Source organism: Camponotus vicinus, unplaced genomic scaffold (genome assembly GCF_025532165.1).
Source record: "Camponotus vicinus isolate PSW18456_S1 unplaced genomic scaffold, iyCamVici1.0 SCAF_8, whole genome shotgun sequence".
NCBI lineage: Eukaryota > Metazoa > Arthropoda > Insecta > Hymenoptera > Formicidae > Camponotus > Camponotus vicinus.
In genome coordinates this window covers 18,633,785-18,659,723 of record NW_028141980.1, presented here as the reverse complement: position 1 = coordinate 18,659,723, position 25,939 = coordinate 18,633,785, and the positions used below count along the sequence as shown (strand labels likewise).

Here is a 25,939-nt window from a genome sequence, read left to right as displayed (position 1 = left end):
GACAGAGATGGCGCTACACGCGCGAGCGAGAGAAACGAAGACGGGCGATTAGAAGGAGCGAGATAGATCAGATTCGGCCAGATACACATCCGTAGCGAGAGGGAGAGAGGGAGGGAGATCCGGCGGGAGAGAAGGAGACGGATGGCGACTTGGGGGAGGGGGACGCGTACACACAATCGCACGGAGAGCCACGCTCTAAGCCGCACACATGTATTAGTTACACACGGTCGCACGAGACGAGAGAGAGAGAGGGAGAGACGGACCAAGCGAGCGCCGTTACGATAAAAGAGAAGTTTTTCAGAGAGCGTATTCGGGGAGCCGTTCAATGGTCGCGGCAGCTATGCGTCACGCTGCTGCCGCCGCCGTCGTCGTCGTCGTAGGGCATCCAACTAGCTAGTTCCGACCGGCCAGCACGACGGGAGTCGTGTCTCGGTACCCGCCAGTTGATAAACGAGCACGAGTACGCTACGACGCGCGCGCGCGTCGTCGCCGTCGTCGTCGTCGCCGTCGTCGTCGCCGTCGCCGTCGTCGTTGCTCCCCCGAAGATGACCATAATAGTCTTTCTGATCGACACGTCGGCCTCCATGAATCAGAGGGCATATTTGGGCGGACGGCCCACGCTCTTGGACGTAGCCAAGAGCGCCGTGGAGACTTTCGTGAAGGTACGCTCCGAGCGCGGACAGCTCTTACGCGCCGCGCCGTGTCGCACCGCGTCGCCGTCCTCGTCGCCCTCGTCGTCGTGATGGTGCTGTATAGAGGGAGGGAGAGAGAGAGAGAGAGCGAGAGAAGGAAAGGTCATACGTCGGTCTCTCTCTCGCTCTCTCGCTCGTCAGGCACGTAGCCTTCTCGGCGACGAGGGTGAGACGCGAGCCGCGCGACGTATTGTTCTCCCCGTGTGTGAAAAGTGGAAATCCCTGTTGTTCCAGGTTCGACAGAGATCGCCGGAGAGCCGGGGGGATCGTTACATGCTTCTGACCTCCGAAGAGCCGCCTCAGAACATCAAGGTAAATTTTTCACTCTTTCTCTCTCGCATTTTCAACTTTTCTACGGTTTTTTATCTGCATGTTTCTCTCCTCGTCGCTCGCTGTTTAACGCGGCTCGTTGTCGTTAACACGGCCTATCGCGCGAGGATGCTCCCCGGCCCCGGGAAGCGTTCGCGCTCTCCCTTCCCTTCGTTTCTCCCTCTCTGACTCTGTCTCTGTCTCCCTCTCGAGTCGCGGGACCGTCTCGAGTTGGGTTAGGTTCGACTAATGGCGCCGAATAATAATTAATACACGGCACGGACACGGACAGGCGGCAGAGCTCGCTCAGCTGCGAAAGACTCGCATCATTGGAGACGCGATGGCTGGGAAAAAAAAAGCGAAATCCGAAAGCGAAGGCCTCTGGCGCCCTCCTCGCACCGACGAATTTTGCACGCCAATTTAAAGACACTCAAATGCAATCCATTTGTTTCAGTTCTTACTTTGCAATTGCCCGTTTCGTCCTTCTCTCCTTTTAAATTCCATTTTTTTAAACGCGTACATGAGTCTTTGTATTAAAATATGGTATAAAAAATAAATGTAAACAAGGTGAATTATAGAGTATCTTTAATTATATCTGTGGATTTACAGATTTAAAAGAAGAATAGAATATAATTTAAATAATTTTGAAGGACGAGTGTGTGTAAATATTTCCTTCAACTTATCAAAATTATTGATATTTCTTATTTAGATAATTTTTATAATATATAGATTTATTTAATGAAATTTGTGTGAGAGGAATATATATTTAAACTTATGTGACAGATGGTTCTGATTATTCTTATCTTTTTTATTTTATTATTTTTTATTTAAACACTGATGCAAGGAAAAGATGTTGTTGGAGTTTCAGATATTAAGAAAACTAAGTAATATTTTGGGAATAATGCCTTTTCAGGCAGGATGGAAGGAAAACTTGGCAACCTTTATGAATGAACTCAAGAATTTACAATGCATCGGCTTAACAACATTAGGTGCTGCTTTGAAGCACGCCTTGGATGTGTTGAATATAAATCGCATGCAAACTGGCATAGATACATATGGTCAAGGAAGATGTCCATTTTACTTAGAACCGTCTGTTATAGTTATTATAACAGATGGAGGAAAGTATACATCCAATGGTGTGCCTCCAGTGCATCAAGATGTAAGTGTAATTTTTTGCAATAATCTTATGTATACAAATATGTTAAATAAATGGGATTACAGTGTATGAAAATTGACTTTTTTCTTTTACAGTTCACGTTGCCTATGCATTCCCCGATACCCGGGTCTGAATTAACAAAGGAACCGTTCAGGTGGGACCAAAGATTGTTTTCTTTGGTATTGCGTTTATCGGGAACACCAGCCGTTGAACGAGATATAGGCTTGGTGGCGAGTGACGCGTCACCGATTGATGCAATGTGCGAAGTAACCGGAGGTAAAGAAAGTGCAATTTGAAATTTTATCTTTAATTCTTTGTAATATAATGCTATGGTCAATTTAATTGGTTAGACAATGTAAAATTTAAAAAAATGTTTAATAGTAGTATTTCTACTTTAGAAAACAGAATAAGAAAATTGTAAAAAATATACAGCAAGAATTTATTAATCTTACTGTATCTACTTAATCAGTTATTAATAGAATCAACCATCTTGAATAGCAAGCAATAATTTAAGTTTTTTTTTTTTTTGAATTTTTTTGAATTTTAATTCAATTTATGCTGCAAAAATAAGATTGAAATACAAACTCTAACTTTAATTATCATGTATTATTAATACTTGAACGTTGCAGGTCGTTCGTATTGCATCACGTCATTCCGAATGATGATACAGTGCATAGATTCGCTAGTACAAAAGGTTCAATCGGGCGTAGTGATAAATTTCGAGAAAATCGGTCCCGATCCTCCGCCGTTGACTAACGACGCACCCCATCAGGACGAAGAGGAGAATGAGGATGATGGTAACGCGGGACCGCGCGCTCAATATCCAAACGCACTAGCGCCAGGCAATACGGCTTGGTATTCCTGTAGACGTTTAATTTATGTACCGCGATCGGCGCAGAAAGGTTTCGCAGTCGGATTCTGGCCGATTCCTGAGAGTTTTTGGCCGGATCTCAACGCCAGCTCGTTACCGCCGAGATCGGCGCATCCAAATGTGAAATTTACATGTAGTAGCCAGGAACCAATGGTAATCGAAAATCTACCATTCGACAAATATGAACTAGAACCGAGTCCCTTGACTCAATACATCCTGGCGCGGAAGCAGCCGACGACATGCTGGCAAGTGTTTGTCGCCAATTCGTTTAAATCGAGCGAAGTGGGCCATCCGTTCGGATATTTGAAAGCGAGTACAAACTTAACTTGCGTAAACCTCTTTGTTATGCCTTATAACTATCCTGTTTTGTTACCTCTGTTGGAGGAGCTGTTTAAGGTGCATAGGCAAAAACCGACTCCCGAATGGAGAGCACAGTTTCAAGGTTACATAAGGACCATGCCTACTTATTACGCTGTTGTAAGTCTTATTTTATATTATTGGATATATAATTATATATTATTTCACTTTCATTAAAACATTTCTCTTTATTACAGTCGTTGAGGAGAGCTTTAACTAGAATGGGTGCGTCCGCACCTCTAGCACAAACATTGTTACCGGATACTATGGATACTTCTTTGTCATATAGTGTTTTAACTTATTTGAAGCGACTGAAAAACTTGGCAAAGCTAGAATTCGATCGACTTTGTAGCGAAGTCATTTCTAAGCAAGTCGCTGTTTCGAATCTTACGAAAAATTTATCCAACTGTACCACGAGTGCGGTGACAGAAGGAGTGAGAGTAATATCAAGAACACCACTGAAGAAAGATTTGGTAAGATTTAATACATTAAGAAAGATTGCTCTGATATCCCATAATATTTTAATTGTGTGTAAAAAATTATGCTTTGTTCAGGTATCCCATCCTTTATTACAAGATAAGTTCACGGGTCTCCGCGATCAACTAAATGAGTTTGGAGGTTTTGTAGTTGGATTAGTAAAGAATCAACAGCAGCAACGTGGCGCACACAGTTACAGGAATGCCTTTGATGTCCCGAGAAAGTCCTTGCTCGATCAAGTCATGAGAATGCGCGCGAATTTTTTACAACCTGGTTTACTGCATACAAAATTACTTGATGATGATTACGTTCACTCGATGCCTTTAGCTCAAATGGGAAATTATCAAGAATATTTAAAACGCATGACTCCACCATTGAGGGAAATCGAGAGTGTACCAGTGAGACAGCATATGTTTGGTAATTATTTAATAATCTTGCAAGTATAATATCTCTACAGCATATAATGCAGAGACAATTTGTGCTGTACTAATTTTATTTGTGTATATATGCATGTTACACGTATGTACACTGTATAAATTATAAATATATTGTCATATTTATTTGTATTATATTTCAATCATAGGCAATCCATTCAAGATAGACAAGAGAATGATGGTGGATGAAGCGGATATCGACATAGTTGGCGCGACGTCTTCTACATCAAAAAGCGGTCTCAAGCGCACTTTACCGCAGTCGGATGGCGGAGGCCCGTCCTCGCCAAGACCGCCACCTAACAAGAGGAAACCCGGACCTATACCAAAAGATGTGATAGTACGACGACCGTCGTACTCATCGCCTACCAACACTCCACCGAGTTCGCCAATTCCGTGGATGATGGAGGATCAAACAAAGAATCAAGCGACACCGATATCAGTTGCTGATACGATTACTCCACCAACTTTGACCTGCCTGCCCAACGTATCGCCGAGCCACGTGTCATCGGTACCATGTTCGAGCGCCTCGGAAAAGTTGGTAAACGGACTCGCAGAAATGCCACCGGCTATACCGGTATTCGAGCCGATTCCGATAGAGCATATTAATAATCATATGGACACGCCGCCGGTGCTGACGCCGATAGTTAACAATATCGATACAATACCGATGTCGAAGGGTGAAGTTAAAAGTGAACGAACAGATAATGTGAGGAATGAGTGCAGCCGGTTACCCGTTAATGATAGTATCGAAAATAGTGCGCGAGTTGTTGATAGTGGTATTGAAGAGAGACTATCGAACCACGTAGAAGAGAAGCGTGAGTTGAAGCCTGAAAAAGAGAAAAAATTAACAAAAAAGGAATTGGAGGACATCAGACGACACAATTTGAATATTCGGGAACTAGTTTACAAGGAAGTGCGGAGAAGAGGGACAAGTAAGTCTCTGAAATCAATCGATTCTCTTTGATATATTGAAAAATGAGATTAATAAGATTAACAAATTATATGTCACCGACGATATATTCTCGTAATAATATTAACAGTCGATATATTATTTCGTTTCAGATTATGCAACGCTGTTTTCACATCTACACCAAATTCAGGGAACCCTAGATATACGGCTTGCATTTGTGAAAGACATAGTGAAGGAGTCATTACGCTTTAAACGACGTAATCTGGCGTCGCTGTTAGAAGAGTATCTTAAAACTATTCAAGAGGACGGTTGCGCTATAAATCATAAGTTGAATCACAATGGTGCCACGAAGATAAGTTGTTAAGATACATGCGTAATCAGGGCATTATCTTAATAATAGTGGGGAAAATAGATTGTGAAAGAACTCTTGTGCAAATTTTTGCCAGAGATTTTAGTAGCGGTCTTGAGCTTTCAAAAATAAGAACTACTTTTGATACTCACTGAGAAGACTTGCACAATCTCGAAGTCTTAGCAAATTTCAATAGCATTCTTGGTGTCAACCACTAAGTAAGCCATGGCACTTTCACGTTTTACTTTTAAGCTTTGCGAGTGATCAGTTGGTAGAAATTTCGAGTATGTCGTATAATAAGGAGCAGGGTCATGATTTAAAGCAATAATTTATTCACAGAATATAACGACAAAAATCATGGAGCAATATTCTCTCATGTATACTCTATTAATATTTCTCGAATAATCTCGTTTTAAAACTTGACCATTTTAAATCTTACTCGGTAAAGAAATCCAAAATTTTATGTCTCGGATGCTTAAAAATATTATACGTAACATACAGTCGCGTATATATAATGTAATATATATTTATATATATTTATGCAACACACATATGTTAAAGTTTTTATTCTTTATATGAGTATATGCACGCGTTTCTATATCGTTACATGTAAATATGTTTGCACATTTTTATTTTATCGTCTATTATGATTTATTTTTCTCTCGGAGTTTTGCCGATATATTTGACGTGTATTACAAATATGTCTTGCATGCTGGCATACAAGACAATAATACGTATATATGAGACGAAATTATAAAAATAATGCGATATCGAGTCTTTGTAAACGTGAATCTGCATATATAAAATTTCTTCGAAGTACAAGTGCAATCAAAGCATAATTCTACCAGCTGCCCAATCCTCAGCACCTATGTCAAATTTAGGACAGAATAATTGTATTCATAAACTTATATTTCCTATTATATTTAATCTATCTATATACATCATACCTACACATTTGTGATTTACATTATTAAGTTTAATAAAATGCCATAGTTTAACACTGTACCAAATTGTCTGTAAATTTTGTTGTACTTTGTTAATATTATAAAAGTAAACTAAGATCTGACTTTTTATTGATGACACATATGCAACGTGACATTATATGCGTGTTGCACTTATTCATGATCTTTTTTTATATACATATAAAAGATGAGGACATATCTTTTGTTACAAAAAACAAAATTGTAGAGATCTTCATTCTTCTACTATAAGAAAATTTATTATGCATTTTATCATATATAATTAATAGAATTAAAATATTATCAAAATAGAAATTTGTTGCAGTGGATTTTTCTTTTTTCATAAATTACGAGATATTAGTTTTTATATTGCAAAATCTGTCGTAAATAGAATCATACTAAATAACATTTAAATAAGACATTAAATACAAACTGAATTTATTATGAAATCTTGTATAAAGGGTTGACAGTGCCTATGATGCTATTTGAAATGATATAATGTATTTATATTCAAATTCAACCCACTATGTCTCCAAAGCCTTTAATTTTTTTTGTATATTAATTATGTATATATAAACTTTAAAAAAACATATTTAATTTAAAATATATTGTGTACCAGAAAGAATAAGAATTATAAATTTCTCTACTGTTGTATGTAAGTTGCCTATTATGTTATATAACAAATTCTGTATAATGTAATAGACAATTTATACAAAGTAATGGATTTTCCGTTTTTGTATTTAATGGAAAATAATATAGTATCATAGTTTGTAACATATGGCTAGTCTCCAAAGCTTCTTGTACAACATATTTAATTTTTGAGAGAGAGAGAGAGAGAGAAAGATATATATGTATATTCTGTTATGTGTATGTGTGTGTGTGTTTGTATGAGAGAGAGAGAGAGAGAGAGAGAGAAATAATAAATATAATAAATTTATATAAGAGACATTGTATGGAAAGTAGCCGTATTGTTGCAATACTATGATACCATAGCAAAATGGAAATTCTGCTCTAATTGTGTAAATTCAAATGTATAGTATAACAGAATCAAAACTGCAATACATGTCTGAAATAACATACGTAGAGCAAAATAAATTGTATGTTTTATCCTCAAATCCTTATGTGTATGTACAACACACAGCAACAATTTAAAGCAATATTATTCTTTAAAAAAAAATTACTTCTTTGATACACATGTGGGTTGAAGGAATGCATATTAATAGCGATAATTTTCTCCTTTGTATCACCACTAGTTATAAATATCAAAATTACTTGATTTGTTAAAAATAATTCGACCAAATATTACATAGGGTAATAACACAATTTAGGATGATTATCTTACTTACCATCTACCTGTGATTTTTATATTATAGCTTATGTCATGGAATATTATTAAGTATCATTAATATTTTACTATCTTTCCTTTTCATAGAAGAACATCTAAGGTGAAATTAGGACAAATTTGAAGACATATCATATATGATAAATTATTGTAGAGATTTTCACTTTGTACATAGTCTTTAAAAACTCTGTATCATTATTATAAAAAGATAATAGTGTTTTTTTCCCCCAAATCTTTTCAGACTTTTATTAATATTTTAAGTGAGATAATCAACCATATGTTTTCTTGTAAACTTGATATTCAATACTCTTTAAAAAGAAATGCAGACAAAATTATATTTATTAGTTGAAAATATGTTGAATATCTCTCATAAATTATTTTATGATAATGGAGCTTAGCTGAGTCGCACAAAGACAATGATGCTAGACGCTTATTTGCTCCAAAAAGAAATTAGTAAAGCGAATTATTAAACACAATTATTGATATGACACTAAGTGCGATTGTATGTAAAAAGGATAATTATGGATAATTAGAAAAACTGTGCGAAAGAGTTCCAAGTACCTCAATTACAACCTCTTTTGTTGCAGCGCAGCTGTACTTTTTTACTCTATTAGAATTATTTATTATTGTATTATACAAAGTGAATTTTAGATGAAGTAATTTTTTTATTAACTTAATTAGAAACTGTGAAAAATAACATAGTACACAATATTCTACCAAAGTAAGATTGTGTTTCTGCACACTTTATGACTGTTCCAAACTATGACATTTATGTAGAATTCACTGTCCCAAATATTTCAACAGAAGCAACTGTAATATGATTCAAAATAATTGACTTTGTCAAAAACTCAGTTTATATAAAGCATCTATTGTATGTTTTATCAGCAAAAAAGTGACAAAATTATACATATATCATGGATGTATAATTTTGTACACACAAATTTGCAAGAATTTGTGCAATTATCAAATTGTCAATAAAGCATAAGCTTTATGTAGAAGCAATTCATGCTAATCCATTACAATGTGCCGATAGAATCTGTGTTGCCAAATTAATAGAAATTGTTTTACTATCTAAAATTTTTCAGAATTAGATGAAAAGAAAATTTAAATTTAATTTCATATTAGATAGAACTCATAAAAATGCAGAATTTTGAAAAGAGAGAATAAGAGAAGAGCAAATTCATTCTTTTAAAATCAGATATCGGCCATTCTAATTTTAATAGTATGAAGATGAAAATAAGAATTGTATCATATATGTCTTTCTTTTTATGCATTATTTAGGATGTTACTAAATGTTAATTACTATTTTTTCACAATACCTACAATAGTAATAGTGATATTTGCATTGTTGTATATACGAAATTGTACATAAGGTGCGTGTATTAGTATATATGTAATTATTATTATAGACGAAATTCATATTGAAACGACTGTCCCGTTTTTACGTTTATATTTTAGGTAAAACGATAAATAAGTCTCTCGAAATGAATAAACAAATTGACAGAAACATCTGTCGTAAATTCTTTCACCGATATTTCATTTTATTAAAAAAAAAAGAAAAAGAAAAAATATGTATATATATCTATGAGAATAGAATATAAAAAAAAATTAGTAGTTACGTGTTACCGAATATTGTGCGAAATATAGGTACCTTGTAAAGTGATTTTCCTAACCTATCGAGTTGCGTACTCGTTTGCCAAAACTGAGTGGATTGACACGAGAAGAAATTAACGCGTATTAATAACAAATATTCGCAATTAATAATAATCACATTAATACTTGAATATTTATCAAATATTTAATAATACGGTACGTTCGCTTAAATCTTCCGATATGTACAAGATTTTTAAATTTGTATTTATAAATTGTATTTTTAAATTTGTTTTATTATTGTTTGTTTTTTTTAGACTCAAACTTTAAAGCGACGTGGATATGTCGAGAGGGATACATTATGGAAAGTACGTTGGAAAATACTTCATGTTACAAAAATATACAAATTCTTATTGTCCTCGGATGCGACGTGCGATCCATGGAACTTCTGTGTCCTTGCATTCATCCGTGATTGATACAAACGCAAATAAAGAAGCTTTCGTAAAGCGAGGACCGATGAGGAATATCAAAGATGGACCTTCTTTGAGAGATTTTGTAGAATCGTCTATTGTCGATATTCCTAATGAAGAATCTGTCCCATATGTGCAGGATATTCGTGGTGAAAATCAAAAAGGTTTCTTTATATTTTTATTACAAAGTTTATTATCTATTTTTGTTTATTGTAAAATTATTATTGTTATTTTCTTTTATATTCTAGTGTACTTTGAAATTTACGGTTGTCAAATGAATATAAACGACGCTGATATCATATGGTCAATATTGAAATCTCATGGCTACAAACATACGCAAAGCGTAGATGATGCGGATATCATATTGCTTGTTACTTGTTCCATCAGAGATAATGCTGAGCAAAAAGTATGGAATAAATTGGAGATGTTGAACGGCATAAGAAAGAAGAAGAAGAAAAACTCTATAAAGATTGGACTCTTAGGTAAGTTTTTTATTAACATTTAATGGTATTAAAATAAAGAATTCTTATAAATGCTCTTGAATAAAAATAAATTTTCATATTAGGATGTATGGCAGAACGCTTAAAGACTAAAATACTAGACAAGGGGAAGCTTGTAGATGTGATAGCAGGCCCTGACAGTTACAAAGATCTACCAAGACTCCTGGCAGTAACGGACAATGAAACAGCTATTAATGTTGTATTATCATTTGATGAAACATATGCAGATGTAACACCAGTTAGACTCAATCAAGATTCTATGGGAGCATATGTGTAACGTATATATATTATATACATATATATATTTAAAAGCTATTAATATTTTTGTAAAATATTATGTATATGTGTTTTTTTTTCATTAATCTTCTACAGGTTTTAGCTTATGGACTTTATAATCTATATAACATTTAATTTGCAGTTCTATAATGAGAGGTTGTGATAATATGTGTACTTACTGCATTGTACCATTTACAAGAGGAAGAGAAAGGTCTCGACCGATTGCGAGCATACTCGACGAAGTTCGGCAGTTATCGGATCAGGGAGTAAAAGAAATAACTCTCCTTGGACAAAACGTAAATAGTTATAGAGATTTGTCACAATCGGAATTTGTTGTACCTACTGATACACAAACTCATCTCGCTAAAGGCTTCAAAACGGTTTATAAGAATAAAAAGGGTGGTTTAAGATTCAGTGATCTTTTAGACAAAGTCTCTTTGATTAATCCGGAAATAAGAATAAGGTATCTTCATATTAAAGATACGAGACATCAATTATCTCTAGATACTTGTGTACTAATAACATGGTGATTTCTAGATTTACATCACCTCATCCCAAGGATTTTCCCGATGAAGTATTGCACTTGATAGCCGAAAGACCAAACATCTGTAGACAGATTCACTTACCCGCTCAGAGCGGCAATTCCGCAGTTTTAGATAGAATGCGAAGAGGATACACTAGAGAAGCATATTTAGATTTGGTGTATCATATACGTAATATTTTGCCAAATATATACTTCTCCAGCGATTTCATCGCTGGATTCTGCGGCGAAACCGAAGAAGAGTTTCAAGATACATTATCGTTAATAGATGAAGTGAAATATAACAACGCCTATTTGTACCCCTACAGCATGCGCGAGGTATTCATTTAATTGCTCGAACAATTAAAGTAAAAAAGAAGTATATTTAATAAAATATGACAAAAAACTATCGTTTTTTTTTTTTACAGAAAACTACGGCACATCGACGATACAAAGATGACGTTGAATCGCATGTGAAGGTGGAACGTATGAATCGTATGATTACGTTATACAGAAAAGAAGTAGAAAAATTAAACAAAGTACAGATAGGGCAGCATCAACTCGTTCTTGTGGAAGGCGTAAGTATTTCATCAATTTGATTATGACACATAATGAAAAGTATAATAGCATTTGATTTAATAATTATTTTAATTTAATTTAATTCGATTTAATAATTTAAAAAATATTTAATTATATGTAAATATAATAATTATTTATACATTTTTATCAATAGCCAAGCAAGAAACGTAGTGAATATCTACAAGGTAGAAACGATGGCAATATAAGAGTTATATTACTATCTACAGTTACTCGAATTAATCGACATTCTGCTACAACAAGAACAATACAGCCGGGCGATTACGTTGTTGTACGAATCGACAATGCCAACTCGCAGACTCTACGAGGAACACCTTTGTATTGTTCTTCTATTATTGAGCATTCATTAGACAAAGATAATGATTATGTTACATTAAATCAGTAGGAATTATAATATTACAAATTCTACAAGTGAGTTTTCTCTTAATTTATAATATCCACTGATAATCAATTACTTCCAAACACATATATTTATATATTCTCGGTACAGATAGATATTTTATTTTTGAATATTATATAATTTAGGTGATTTATTAATTAATATCGATTGCTAACAAGTTAAAATATTTCTTTATCACATGATAATAATTTTAATGTTAAGTTTGATGGCTAGATGGCGAGAAATCATAATCGCAATCGTGCGCATGCGTGCCATGGACCTAAGAAGATATGGAGTCTAGAGCCGGGGTGGTGTGAAATTTGCGGCAAGGGGGGTGTATAGCTCTGTCTCTTTCCAAAAGCAACCTTCCAGCCAATAAAAATACATGTATTTTTATTCGAAAGTTAGCTAATATGGGATATATAACCTTTCGAGAATTATCGGATATGCGACGGAAACACCCGAAGGTTGCTTTTGGAAAGAGACAGAGCTATACACCCCCCTTACCGCAAATTTCACAACCCCCTCGCCCATATGAGCGCTTTAGACTCAGTGTTGGCAGGCGGGTCAGGTTTTTCGCGCATGCGCGACAATAGTGGCGGCTAACCAGCGATGTATCACATGTGGAAGAATTGGCGGGCTCGAGGAAAATTACTTAGCATACAGACATAGTTGAGTGAGACACAGTTTATTAAAAATTTTGTGATATTTAATAAATAGTCGTAAGTTATTCGTATGGTGTATGATAAAAATGTGTGCTGTTGATCACCCGAAACAATTTTCTAAGAGAAAATTTTTTCGGGCGACCAGTGGCACACCTTTTTGCCTGTATTAGATACTTTATTGAGGCCTCGTTTGCCGCGCATGCGCGAAAAACCTGACCCGTCTGCCAACACTGTTTAGACTCCATCCATATCTTCTTAGGTCCATGATGCGTGCGGTCATATGTATAATTGTTCAAGCTTAGAGCTCAGGTTATGAATTGTGAAGTAAAGTGTTGTTTACGGACGCTAAATTCGTTATCGATGCTCTGATTGTGCAAAAACGATTGCAAATTCTGTTTCGCAGAATCCTGCTCGGGACGATCTCTATATAAATGGCATGTAGATTGAGCGTTTAAGATATATAAACGCCACAACTGGTAACCTCTCTTCGAGATGTGATGTTAAGTTTGAAGATTAATTTTTTTTCTGTTTGAAATAATCCTTTAATGTATAGTAGCACGCAGCAATTAGAATAACAGTAATATTAATAAGTCACTGATTGATAAGTAATATTAATTAATTGATGAAGTAATAGTAATTAATTGATGAAGTAATAGTAATTAATTGATGAAGTGATACTAATAATTGTCGTTAGAGCAAAATAGGATTTACAGCCTGTTCTTCTTATTGCGTTGTTTCTATTTTTATGCATATATTTATTGTAGGAAGAAACGCAAAAATACAATTGTAAGCCGGAATTACACTCTTCAAAATTGCTGATCACTTTGACTGACATGTATGTTCAAAAAATTACCAGGCTTCCAACGACGGTATTGCGCCACCTGCTGCTGTAACAGGATTCTCATCGGCAACGACAAATATCGCATCTAGCTTTGTACCACCCATTATGCCTGCGGCACCCTTCATTCCTCCTCCTAGTTTACCGCCAGGTCCTCCGGGTATAATGCCGCCTCAGTTTTCCATACCTCCGCCAGGTTTTACTTTTCCTATCACTGCTGCACCTTCTCCAGAGGCTGGAGTTATAGGTTAATATCCATTGCTAAATACGCTACGTCGATACCATAAACTTATGTATATAAGTTCTTCTTTTCTTTTGTACAGCTGCATCGCCACAGATAACAGCACCAGGGATTCCTCCTCCTTCACCTATCACCAATGACGCTACCACTTCGACGATATCCGTTTCCACGTCAGAGAAGAAGACCGATTGGAGTGAACACAAAGCACCGGATGGCAGAACATATTACTACAATAGTATTACGAAGCAGTCATTGTGGGAAAAACCAGACGAATTGAAAACCCAGAGCGAATTGTTGCTGTCGCAATGTCCTTGGAAGGAATATAAATCGGAAAACGGCAAAATATATTATCACAATGTAACCACCAAGGAATCTAGATGGACGATACCGCCAGAGCTGGAGGAGCTAAAAACTCGAATCATGGCCGAGGAAGCTGCAGCGGCCGCCGCGGCCGCTGTGGCAAACGCCACAAATTCGTGAGTAAAATTAATTTGATGTATAAAACTGTAGACATATATATTTTGTTTATTATTTTAATATTTCCCCTATTCATCATGATTTTCTGTATTTTTAGCAATATGGTTCCTGTAGCCATGCAACATTTATCGCCAAATATCACGACTATATCACAGACCAGTACACCAGAACCAGGTGGAAAGTCTGCCATCGAGCAAGCGATGGCTGCGACCCTCGCGGCGATTAATATCCCGACACCGCCTACAAAACCGGACGAGGATAGTAATTCCGCGATGGGCTCGGCTAATGACAGTCGTACCAGCACGCCCGAGCCAAAGATGCAATTTAAAGATAAAAAGGAAGCAATTGAGGCATTTAAGGAATTATTGAGGGAAAGGGACGTTCCGTCGAATGCTACGTGGGAGCAGGCGGTTAAATTGATTCAGAATGATCCTAGATATCCACAGATGAAAAAATTAAATGAACGTAAACAGGTCTTCAATTCTTACAAGACACAAAAACTTAAGGAAGAGCGTGAACAAGAGAGACTCAGGTAGATCTTTCATGTTTACTTATTGAGTTTTATAAGATTATATGTTGAATCAGATAATAAGGCAGTATTTTTTGGCAGATTGAAGAAGGCAAAGGAGGATCTGGAGCAATTTTTATTGGAAAATGACAGAATGATGAGTACAACCAAGTATTACAAATGCGAGGAGCTATTCGGTAATCTGGAGATTTGGAGGGCAGTCGGGGATTCGGATCGCCGAGACATTTATGAGGATGTCATCTTCAATCTAGCGAAACGCGAGAAAGAGGATGCGAAACAATTAAAGAAAAGGAATACCAAAAGACTAGCACAAGTTCTAGATACTATGACCGAGGTGACGTACAGAACTACATGGCAAGAAGCGCAAGCACTGTTGCTGCAACATCCTGCATTTGCAGAAGATGCGGACTTATTAGAGATGGACAAGGAGGATGCCTTGATTGTATTTGAAAATCATATTCGTCAATTGGAGAAGGACGAAGAAGAAGAGAAAGAGTGTGAGAAAAAACGTAGGAAACGGCAAGAAAGGAAAAACAGAGATGGTTTCATAGTAAGTATCATAAGCTGTTTTCGATTTATGATTATAATTATTATATTTCTTTTTCAGTATTTTTGTAAAAGTATTTTTGATCAAAGTTTAAATTTTTTATCGTGTAAGGACAATATAAATAATTTTTATGTTTCAGTATCTACTCGATGAACTTCACGAACAAGGCAAACTCACGTCAATGTCTCTATGGGTAGAGTTGTATCCCATGCTGTCCGCCGATCTTCGATTTTCGGCTATGCTCGGACAATCGGGTTCGACCCCATTAGATCTTTTCAAATTCTATGTGGAAGACTTGAAGTCACGATTCCATGACGAAAAGAAGATCATTCGTGAGATACTTAAAGACAAGAATTTCGAAGTGCAAGTCAATACGACTTTCGAAGAATTCGCCACAGTCGTGTGTGAAGATCGAAAGTCAGCCACTCTAGACGCGGGTAACGTTAAATTAACATATAATCTATTGTTGGAAAAAGCAGAAGCGCGCGAGAAGGAACGCGTCAAAGAAGAAACGCGAAAGTTTAAGAAATTGGAGACCGGTTTCAAAAATTTACTCAAGACGTTGAATGTGGACTATCAAATGACGTGGGAAGATGTGAGGACGAAAATCGAAGAAGAACAAGATTTCAAGGCAATCACTTTGGAAAGCGAAAGAATACGCATATTCAAGGAATATCAGCATGAACTTGAGGAGAGCTGCAGTCATCATCATATTAGAAGCAAGAAGAAGAAGGCGAAAAAATTGAAACGTAAATCGCGATCACGTTCGCACAGCGTGAGTATCATTAAATCATTGCAATTGCTTTCTGCTTTTAATAGTTTTAATGAACGCAAATAATGTAAAATTGTTATCTCTTCTCTTCTTAATAGGAATCGGAAGGTAGTGACAAAGTCTTGAAGAGAAAGCGACATAAGTCACGTTCACCCAGTATTCCTAGTAAGTCCGACAGTTCCGAATCGGAAACAAGGAAATCTAAGAGAAAGAAGAACAAACGGAAGAGAGGTCGTAGTCATTCTGTATGTATTTTAATGATATTACTGAAGTTTGTTAAAAGTAAAGTTCCTGTATATTTCATCATGTTTCTCTCAATATTTCTATAGCGCTCTCACTCGAGACTTGCATCTTCCGAGGAGGCTTCTCCAGAAAGAAAACGGAAAGAGGAAAAACACAGAAGACCCTCAGTTCACAGTGAGGGATCTGTTACGGAAAATAATGAGCATCATGAACTTTCCGAAGATGAGCTAGAGAAACAACGGGCGCAACTCTTGCGCGAGCTTCAAATGCAACAAGAGGAAAATTAAAAAAAACTGCATCAAGTCTTGTGTTTCAAGAAAAAGAGGGAGGGAGAAAAAAAGAGTAATAATTTTTTCGTTAAATATTCTCCTTGCATTTGATGATGATGATTGATGATTATCTTTTCCGATTATATCGTCGATGATATAGTCGGGAATGTATGTTTTCCTTACTATATGGACGTCTTCATTATTTCGAAAAATGACAGTATATTAATAGAGAACAGAGTCAAGAATTTAGCAAACATTGGAACAATGAGTTTTTAGTCATGTTTATTTTTAAAAACTCACAAATCTGAAATACGCAATCTACATACATATATACATATATGACGAGAACGTCTGCATAAAAATAGATTACATTACATAACGCATTCCGATTTTCCATCGTACAGATGATGTTTTCTAAAGATATATGACCTGTCTCTATTTTTTATTCTTTAATGATTTAGATGTTCGCGCCGTATTGTTTGCGATTAGAAATAACAAAACGTAATAAATGCAAAATATACGGACTTGATATCTCTGACAAGCGTTACTAAAATGTAATAGCTTACAAGTTTCTCTGTCGGCATTATCGGTTGCGTTAAGATGTAAATCGATTTTTCTGAAGCGTACTTTTCTCTACATTGTATTAAAATCAATAAAATTGCCATTACGTAAATAATGCGATCAGATATTCAGATTTTAGTAATGTCAAGAAGTAATTGTGATTAGCGTTAAAAATTTATTGTGTTATACATTTCTTTTAGTATAATAATATATACTGCTATTTCTATTTCTCTCATTTTTATTTTACATTATATATTTTTTTAACTTTTAACTTAGAAAATTGGAGAAATAGAACTGCATAATTTCCTCAAGTTTTATTTTAATATCAAAAAAATTTGCTTACAATGATGTAATATAATCAATTACGCATTTATATACCGCGATTCGGTAGGTTGGGTATTTAGATACGCATTTGCTTGTTGCAATAGTATATTGTCTATAGATATTGTTCTATGATCAGATTAATGTTGAAAGAGAATATCTTATAGAAAAAAGAATAATTGCACTTGGAAGAGAAAATTGTTTTATCAAATTTCTAGTCAAGTAAGAGATCGATTTGTTAAAATACTCGCATTTTAAAATTTAATTTCGGTTGATTTTCGATTATCTTGCGCGAAACTATGCATGAGATACAGTATACATATTCTCCGATCGGCCGTCATTGATTTTGATTGAACCTAATGTAGTCGTAAATGATATCGTTTAGGTCATAAAAAACGGTGATGCCTAATATACCTTGTTTGACTTGGCGATTGTCCAAATTATCTTCGCTTTCAGAGTTGAAAAGAATGCACAGAGATAATAAAATAAAGAAATTGCTATTTTATTTTTTAATACAAGAATTCTGAAAAGAATGAAATTCTTAATTTTAATTTAATATTACAATAGTCGGCAAATATAAAGGAATGCAAAAAGGAGATAAAATAATGATATAATTGGACAAAAATAAAAAAAATATTTTTTTTTTAATTTGAAATTCTAAATAAATAAGATTTCCTAGATACTCGATATGCAAGCAATGATAATTATTAGTAATGGGATAGTAAAATCCGACAACCCCGAGATAATCGCCAGGTAATCGTACGTCCCTGGGCGTTCTCGCGAAAGGTGGGGAACCTCCGGTAGCGCGCTTTGACCAAGCGTTCGCCCGATGGTGTGCGGTGACATCGAGCCGTGTTTCTTCGCAGTTTTGGCAATTCAACACGAGTGTCGAAGAAGAAGAGGAGGAGGAGGAGAAGGAAGAGAGATCCGGTCGCGATTGGATCCGTCGAGCGTGTGTGTCATCGTCCGACAGGATCTGTCAATTAAAGGGCTCCGTGTTCGTTCTTCAAAATAGTTGTGTTTAACGAAGGGTGCCGACGTCATTCCTCCTTCCCTATCCCGTCCCCGTCTCCGCTGAAAGATGTTGGGTCTGGTTTGCCGTCAGGCATTGCTGGCGAATACCCAAAAGTGAGTAATAAACCGTTATATTCGCCAAATTATTCCATCTATTTTCAATCTTTTTTTTTCTTTGAGCGGACGAACCGTGACCATCGTCTTTCCGGACGATCGATCATCGAGTTTCACGATACGGTCACCTTGGATAACCCAATCTGGCTCGGCGATTTTTTTCCCTTTTGAGTTTGCGAAAAAAAATTTTAGCAACACGCTTGAACGATGTCGCTGCAAATGCTCGAACGTGCGACGTAATATCGACAATGTCGACATTGTCCGGCTGAATGCAAGCTCTTTTATTCGGAACGGATGATCCGGCATGATGCGTCACGTCGTCGACGTAACGAGTCTAAAATCATATGTAAATACTCGTGTAATGTGTCTTGCTGTAGAATATGTCACACGTAGTGCAACTGAAGTTATACGTGGCACGTAAAAAGTCAATCGCATCGTGTGATTTCAACAGGAGTAACAATGCGTCTTTAATTAAGTTCGTTGTCTCCTTCGCGAGCAGACTTAATGTAAAATTCTTGGACTATAATTGGTTACTCAACAATAGAGTATTTGCATTAGAATAGTTTCTTTTTTATCTTTCTTCAGAAATAAAGGATAGGCATGAAAGAGGAATTATTCGGAGCCAACTGGAGCTTGGCAAAAGAATGCCATTTGTCAAACATAAGGACGCGTCCTGACAGCTGACATCATTGTTGATCAGCGCGTTGAGACCACATTTGACTATATTTTACCGTTTTACCTCTTATGGCTTTACATTAATTTATAATTCTCGCGATCGAATACCTATTGAAGATTCAATAGTCGTATCTTTTTTTATATAAATATCTTTTTAAAGTAAAAAGATGAAATTTGACAATAGAAAAATTTTTTATTTAAGCGAAAAAAATGCTTTTTTTCAATCTTTAATTTCAATTTCCGTCAGACTTTTTTCATGCTAAAAGTACATATAATAATTCTAATATTGATAATCATGCCTGTAAAAGTAATTAAAATTGGAAATGAACAATTGTAAAAAATATCTCGAGTATTATGTAATCTTAATATTATTATGGAAACGATATATCATCTTCTTGGAGATGAAATTTACATTTGTTATACTTGTCACATTTATCTACATTAATTACTGATAACTACGCTAATTAGGGTCAAGCGAAGAAGACATTATATAGTGTTTTTTCCGCTTTGTCCACGCGAATGTCTCAATCGTTCTCTCTCTCGTCTCTTCTAGTTCTATGTTAATTGAATAGTTAAGATCAAAGAGCGATGATTTTGTCAGCATAAGAGGCAACATCTTACATGTGTCTTTATCTTAATACTTATCTTCAATACGGTTGCGATATTTATGAACGGAAATATTAGATAAACCACTTTTGCTCAAGTGTAATATAAATAAACAAGAGATTTGCCTCCAAACTCAAATGTATATTTGATGACAACGATAAGATTGTTAACTCGAGATCTTACTACAAAGGTGATTGGATAAATATTTGAAAATCTTATCTCTCTTAAGGGAAACTCTCTTAAGAGATGCTAGATAAATCTCCGTTTATCTGTCGATATATCTTTGTTCTGGCATTAAAAAGAACTTTTTTCTCTCTCTCAATTATTATTATTACTATTATTATTATTATTATTAGTATTGTTATTATTATTATTATTGTTATTATTATTATTATTGTTATTATTAATATTGTTATTATTATTATCATTATTATTTGTTTAATAGAGTCAGCGCCAGGTGCTTAGGAGGATCAATAGTGCCGGTGCCAAGCCCGCCGGAATTTCCGCTGGAAAATGAACCTATTCTTAGCTATAAGAAAGGCAGCCGGGAGAGAGCGGAACTGGAGAAGGTTTTGGGCAACATAGCCAGTGAATGCGAAGAGGTGCCGTTAGTTATAGGAAACGAGGAAATCAAAACCGACTTGTGCAAATATCAGGTCATGGTACGTATGCCATAATCGTATAGCACGAATTTGAACTTTTCGCTAATTGACCGCAATTTTTGTAGCCACACAATCATAAAAAAACGATCGCCAAGTATTATTGGGCGACGCCAGAGCTCGTGAAGAAGGCGATCGACGTCGCGGTGAAGGCGCAACGGGAATGGGAAAGGTGGCCGATCGAGAAACGGTTGGAGATGTGGCTGAGGATAGCGGATCTCATGGCGACCAAGTACAGGCAGTACTTAAACGCCGCCACGATGCTTGGCCAAAGCAAGACCGTGATACAGGCGGAGATTGATAGCGCGGCGGAGCTGATCGACTTCTTCAGGATGCACGCGTACTTCGTGAAGGAGAGCCTCAAGTATCAGCCAATCTCGCCGGATCGGCAGACCCTCAACTCGATGAGATATCGTGGCATGGACGGTTTCGTCGCAGCGGTATCGCCTTTCAACTTCACCGCGATCGGCGGCAACCTCAGCTATACGCCGGCTCTGATGGTTTGTAATGCAAACCATACTGTGACAGTGCTTTAATCGAGACTCTCGCATCATAATAAACATATCATAAACGCGTGTCAACATATACCGCGATTGCAGGGTAACGCTGTGCTATGGAAGCCATCCGATACCGCGTTATTGTCCAACTGGTGGATCTTTAAGATATGCAGGGAAGCCGGGGTGCCGCCTGGCGTGGTGAATTTCGTTCCATGCGAGGGACCCGTGTTCGGCGACGCCATCACGTCCTCACCCTATCTCGCCGGACTCAACTTTACTGGTTCGGTGCCGACGTTCAATCGTTTATGGGCGCAGGTCGGTCAGAATCTCTCTAAATACAGGAACTATCCAAAATTGATTGGCGAGTGCGGCGGTAAGAATTATCACTTCGTTCACTCGAGTGCGGATGTGGAGTCGGTCATCTACGCGACGATAAAAAGCGCGTTCGAGTACAACGGACAAAAGTGCTCCGCTTGCAGTAGAATGTACGTGCCAGAATCTTTATGGGGTAAGGTGAGTGAAAATGTCGCCGTGTTCAATTTTTCGAGCATGTATTATTATTTGAGTGATTTTTTTAAAACACCACTTGTTCCAGGTAAAAGACGGTCTCTTAGATCTTCGCAAAAAACTCAAGATCGGCGATGTTCAAGATTTTACTGTGTTCACCGGCGCCGTTATAGACGCCACCGCGTTTAAACGTATTTCCGGTTACATTGATTATGCGAAGAAATCGCCCAAGATGGAGATTCTCGGCGGTGGAGGCTACGACGATTCGTACGTTTTTGTATCGCGATTAGTACAACCTTGATATAACCGTTATCTTAAGATACGAATCTCCTTTCTAGGTGCGGATATTTCATTGAACCGACAATAGTGCAAAGCAAAGATCCAAAAGAAAAACTCATGACGGAAGAGATATTCGGACCGATACTTACAGTGTACGTTTACAAGGATTCCGATCTGGACGAAACGGTGAAACTGGTAGAAACGTCCACACCATACGCTTTAACAGGCGCAATATTCGCGGAAGACGAGTAAGTAAGAGTTATTGCCTGGTAATTGCTATATTTGATGTTCCACATGATTAAAAAAAACAGATGAAATATATAATATTTTAAATTACATGTTGAATTCTCTTAAACTTAAGTGTGTATTCTATTGCGATAAAGTAAATTATTTTTTTTCCTCTATTATTACAGAAAATGGGCGAAAAAGGCACTTGAGGATTTAAAATATACTGCTGGTAATTTTTATGTAAACGACAAATCGACCGGATCAGTGGTCGGCCAACAACCGTTCGGTGGCAGTCGAATGTCCGGCACGAATGACAAAGCCGGTGGACCGCATTACGCTCTTCGCTGGGCATCCCCGCAATCTATTAAGGAGACCTTTGCGCCCATACGAGGATATGATTATCCGTACATGAGATGTTAAACACGGATAGTTCATTATTGTATATTCATCGACGTGATATTTGGTAATTTAGATTGGCGATGGTCGCGCGCGTCGTAAATCGAGAAACGCTCACGTTTGCAATATCTGATCGGAAAAGAACTGGATCAAAGCAGTATACTGCAGTATTAATATATTCTACATTGACTCGATAAGTGAAAAAAGGTTTCGAATGAAGTGTATAAGTTCATAAGAGTGAGAAACTCGTACAAATATTATTTTGAAATTAAATTTCTTGAGGAAAGCAAATCAAAATTTCATTATTACAAGCATAACATGAAATGTTATATATTGCACATTCTAAAATGAAATTTAGTTAAACAATATTCTTGTCCTATGGTATGATATTCCTCGTTCAATTCTGACTAATCAATCAGAAAAAACGAGAGAAAATTAAATGACATAAGAATAAAGAAAGAGAGTAAAATAAAAAATAAGCGATAAAATCTCAAATATCAGATTAATTTAGCGTGCAAAAAATTGGAAAAAAATTTGCGCTTTGCGTAGGCATTTTGTTTTGATAGAAAACGCAGTAAACTCGCGACCGCAGTTTTGTGATGCACAATAGAGACACGACTACATTTTTGTTTAGATGAACTTTAGATGAATTAATATTTTTAATTCAAGGAGTCTCACATATACACACACAGCGTTGTAAGCGAGTTATATTTAATCGTCTTCGAATGTTTCTGACATTGCTTCACGATGGATATGAATGCGATGATCAGTCTTGCTACCCGCGGACATTGCTTCGTAAGAGCGTTATATACGGATTATTCGCCGCCAGTACACATTATCAAGGTATTATCTGTGCATTTTGAAAGCACGAGATCTCTTCATCATGACACACGATCCATTTTCTTTGTGTCTCTCCCTCTCAGTACAATAATACTCTTATAACTCAGGTTTCGAGGCGATCATGCTAGAGGAAGAATGAGAGTAAGGCGATGTGTTTATTTATCAAGGTACTTTGATACATGCCGTATAAGAGGTATCTACATAATCTCTCATAAAATTATAACCGATATTGGATATCGCTAAGTGTCTTCAATGTTGATGAGATAAAGTAAATATTAATGTGATTCGTAAAGCGTTTCGGCTTGAAGATCCCGTTTACACGGCGCGATAATATATATATTCAATATTTCTTTTTTTATTACTAATAGGAAAATTGTGTGATGCGGGTATGCAGTGACTTTGGTTCCTTTTTAATGTACTTTGTAATATTGTATATACAGAAGACGATCTCTGTAACAGTTAATAGACTTTTTAGATACATCCATAGATCTGATATCATCGATTGTCCTACGGTATCGTTCACAATATGTGGCTGAGACGAGATCGACGAGATTTCTACGAGTGATGACCGAGGACATAGTAATTGACAATATGTTGTTAAGCGTTATTTAAGTGTACAATAGCAATAAAAAAATATATATATATAAATCGATATATATCTCTTGCTTCGTGCCTTGTCAGAGCTGTAATAAGGAAATGCGCCATTTTTTGAAATGTCGGATGTGACGTCACGCAGAAGAAGCGTCATCTCGAAACTCGAAAGCTGAACCGGTCTTTCTTCCGTGATTCCACGCGTAGGAAAGAAGTAATGTGAGTATATTCCCGAAATTTTTCAATATTATCTCACGTATATGTCATGATAATGAAACAATTTTTACGTGCTTTTCGTTGAGCTATATAAGACATTAAAAAATCTCTTATAAAGAGAAAATATTGTCGGTTTTAAAATATTTTATGTATCACACATGTACTTGTTAGGTTAATTATAATCCTCAATATTTTATTCAAATATCAAGAATTATTGTCTTCTAATATTCTTAATGCAATTTCTGCATTTATATAATTAATAACAATTAGGAAATATTTAACGTATATAAATATAGTGATTTTAATGAGATATTGGGCATAGTAGTTATCTAAATATTCAACAATATTTTCAACAAGCTAGTGTTTTAAAATAAAAATTATTTTACGTTTTATATCTCGATATATTATAACGTTTTTTTTTTTAATTATAGAATGGCGGACGCTGCTCCAGCCACACGCGGAGGCTTTCGTGGGGGTTTCGGTTCTCGTGGAGCGGGAGGCGATCGTGGAGGCTTGAGAGGCCGAGGTCGCGGTAGAGGTCGAGGACGCGGCCGTGGACGCGGCAAAGAAGACAGCAAGGAATGGGTCCCTGTCACCAAGCTTGGTCGTCTAGTCAGAGACGGCAAGATCCAGTCCCTCGAGCATATTTATCTATTCTCCTTGCCCATCAAGGAGTATGAGATCATTGACAAATTCCTTGGACCGGATCTAAAGGACGAGGTTTTAAAAATCATGCCGGTACAAAAGCAGACTAGAGCAGGTCAACGTACACGTTTTAAGGTAAACTTGGTCTTTTTCTTTTTTAATTAAAATTGATTGAAAAAGAAAAAGATATGACACAATCTAATAATTTCTAATACTGATTAAAGATTAAAAAAAGTTATATATGATATAAATAATTACAATTAAATATTTTATATAGGCTTTTGTTGCCATCGGAGACAGCAATGGTCACATTGGATTAGGAGTGAAGTGCTCCAAAGAAGTAGCCACTGCTATTCGCGGTGCTATCATTCTGGCCAAGCTCTCCGTCGTGCCTGTTCGACGCGGTTATTGGGGTAACAAGATTGGCAAACCCCACACAGTGCCATGTAAGGTGACTGGCAAATGCGGCTCCGTGCAGGTGCGGTTGATACCAGCACCCAGAGGCACCGGCATTGTGTCTGCTCCGGTTCCCAAGAAACTGCTTCAGATGGCTGGTATCGAGGATTGTTACACTTCAGCCAGGGGATCCACCTGTACGCTCGGTAATTTCGCTAAGGCGACTTACGCTGCAATTGCCAAGACGTACGCGTACCTTACACCCGACTTGTGGAAGGAACAGGCTCTGGCTAAGGCGCCGTATCAAGAATATGCCGATTTTCTATCGAAAACTCATAAAGGAGGCGTTAGAGCGGCCGAAGTTGTCTAAATAAACATCCTCCAATCCCAGGAGAACTACTTGAAAAAATTATAAAATGGATTTTGTTATTTTTCTCCCACATTTTTTCGATTCCTTAAAAGTTTACATATTGTATATTTTAATTGATGCATGTTTATTCAAAATTAAGATGTAAATCTTTTAATTTTCAAAATTAAGATGTGAAAATTTTTTAATTTATCAGTATATTTTGTTGAGAGATATTTAGATTCTATTTTATATGATATGTATTATTTTTTAATAACG

At 36.5% G+C, this 25,939-nt stretch overlaps 5 protein-coding genes across 13 annotated transcripts; all 5 read left to right on the top strand.

Moving 5' to 3' along the window:
* Window positions 1-147: 147 nt before the first annotated feature.
* Window positions 148-6,614, top strand: Ints6 (integrator complex subunit 6). Of its 4 annotated transcripts, XM_083106030.1 has the most exons (10): window positions 645-662; window positions 927-1,004; window positions 1,215-1,568; window positions 1,915-2,160; window positions 2,253-2,433; window positions 2,787-3,505; window positions 3,583-3,858; window positions 3,940-4,279; window positions 4,446-5,228; window positions 5,359-6,614. In XM_083106030.1, exons 4-10 carry the CDS (start codon window positions 1,945-1,947, stop codon window positions 5,568-5,570), a joined length of 2,727 nt encoding a protein of 908 aa, XP_082962156.1. In that variant the 5' UTR covers window positions 645-662; window positions 927-1,004; window positions 1,215-1,568; window positions 1,915-1,944; the 3' UTR covers window positions 5,571-6,614. The 4 variants fall into 4 exon arrangements, with proteins under 4 accessions (XP_082962154.1, XP_082962155.1, XP_082962156.1 ...); XM_083106028.1 differs by lacking the exon at window positions 1,215-1,568 and having other exon boundaries at window positions 148-662; window positions 906-1,004; XM_083106029.1 differs by lacking the exon at window positions 1,215-1,568 and having other exon boundaries at window positions 149-662.
* Window positions 6,615-8,547: 1,933 nt separating this feature from the next.
* On the top strand, window positions 8,548-12,220 carry LOC145975512 (CDK5RAP1-like protein). Of its 2 annotated transcripts, none has more exons than XM_083106045.1 (8): window positions 8,548-9,229; window positions 9,764-10,080; window positions 10,165-10,398; window positions 10,482-10,689; window positions 10,835-11,155; window positions 11,230-11,551; window positions 11,641-11,790; window positions 11,946-12,220. In XM_083106045.1, the coding sequence occupies exons 2-8, from the start codon at window positions 9,789-9,791 to the stop codon at window positions 12,192-12,194; spliced, it is 1,776 nt and encodes a 591-aa protein (XP_082962171.1). In that variant the 5' UTR covers window positions 8,548-9,229; window positions 9,764-9,788; the 3' UTR covers window positions 12,195-12,220. The 2 variants fall into 2 exon arrangements, with proteins under 2 accessions (XP_082962171.1, XP_082962170.1); XM_083106044.1 differs by lacking the exon at window positions 8,548-9,229 and adding an exon at window positions 9,272-9,665.
* A 288-nt stretch (window positions 12,221-12,508) lies between these two features.
* Prp40 (pre-mRNA processing factor 40) lies at window positions 12,509-17,556 on the top strand. Of its 5 annotated transcripts, none has more exons than XM_083106036.1 (9): window positions 13,092-13,162; window positions 13,257-13,353; window positions 13,710-13,938; window positions 14,015-14,408; window positions 14,507-14,941; window positions 15,020-15,488; window positions 15,625-16,260; window positions 16,356-16,502; window positions 16,587-17,556. In XM_083106036.1, the coding sequence occupies exons 2-9, from the start codon at window positions 13,351-13,353 to the stop codon at window positions 16,785-16,787; spliced, it is 2,514 nt and encodes an 837-aa protein (XP_082962162.1). In that variant the 5' UTR covers window positions 13,092-13,162; window positions 13,257-13,350; the 3' UTR covers window positions 16,788-17,556. The 5 variants fall into 5 exon arrangements, with proteins under 5 accessions (XP_082962163.1, XP_082962162.1, XP_082962160.1 ...); XM_083106035.1 differs by having other exon boundaries at window positions 13,099-13,177; XM_083106037.1 differs by lacking the exons at window positions 13,092-13,162; window positions 13,257-13,353 and adding an exon at window positions 12,509-12,859.
* An 890-nt stretch (window positions 17,557-18,446) lies between these two features.
* On the top strand, window positions 18,447-24,118 carry P5cdh1 (delta-1-Pyrroline-5-carboxylate dehydrogenase 1). Its single transcript, XM_083106046.1, has 7 exons — window positions 18,447-18,779; window positions 20,506-20,722; window positions 20,788-21,219; window positions 21,319-21,729; window positions 21,812-21,990; window positions 22,062-22,250; window positions 22,416-24,118. Exons 1-7 carry the CDS (start codon window positions 18,733-18,735, stop codon window positions 22,648-22,650), a joined length of 1,710 nt encoding a protein of 569 aa, XP_082962172.1. The 5' UTR covers window positions 18,447-18,732; the 3' UTR covers window positions 22,651-24,118.
* Window positions 24,119-24,151: 33 nt separating this feature from the next.
* Window positions 24,152-25,731, top strand: LOC145975517 (small ribosomal subunit protein uS5-like). Its single transcript, XM_083106058.1, has 3 exons — window positions 24,152-24,276; window positions 24,705-25,053; window positions 25,196-25,731. Exons 2-3 carry the CDS (start codon window positions 24,706-24,708, stop codon window positions 25,682-25,684), a joined length of 837 nt encoding a protein of 278 aa, XP_082962184.1. The 5' UTR covers window positions 24,152-24,276; window position 24,705; the 3' UTR covers window positions 25,685-25,731.
* The last annotated feature ends 208 nt before the right edge of the window (window positions 25,732-25,939 follow it).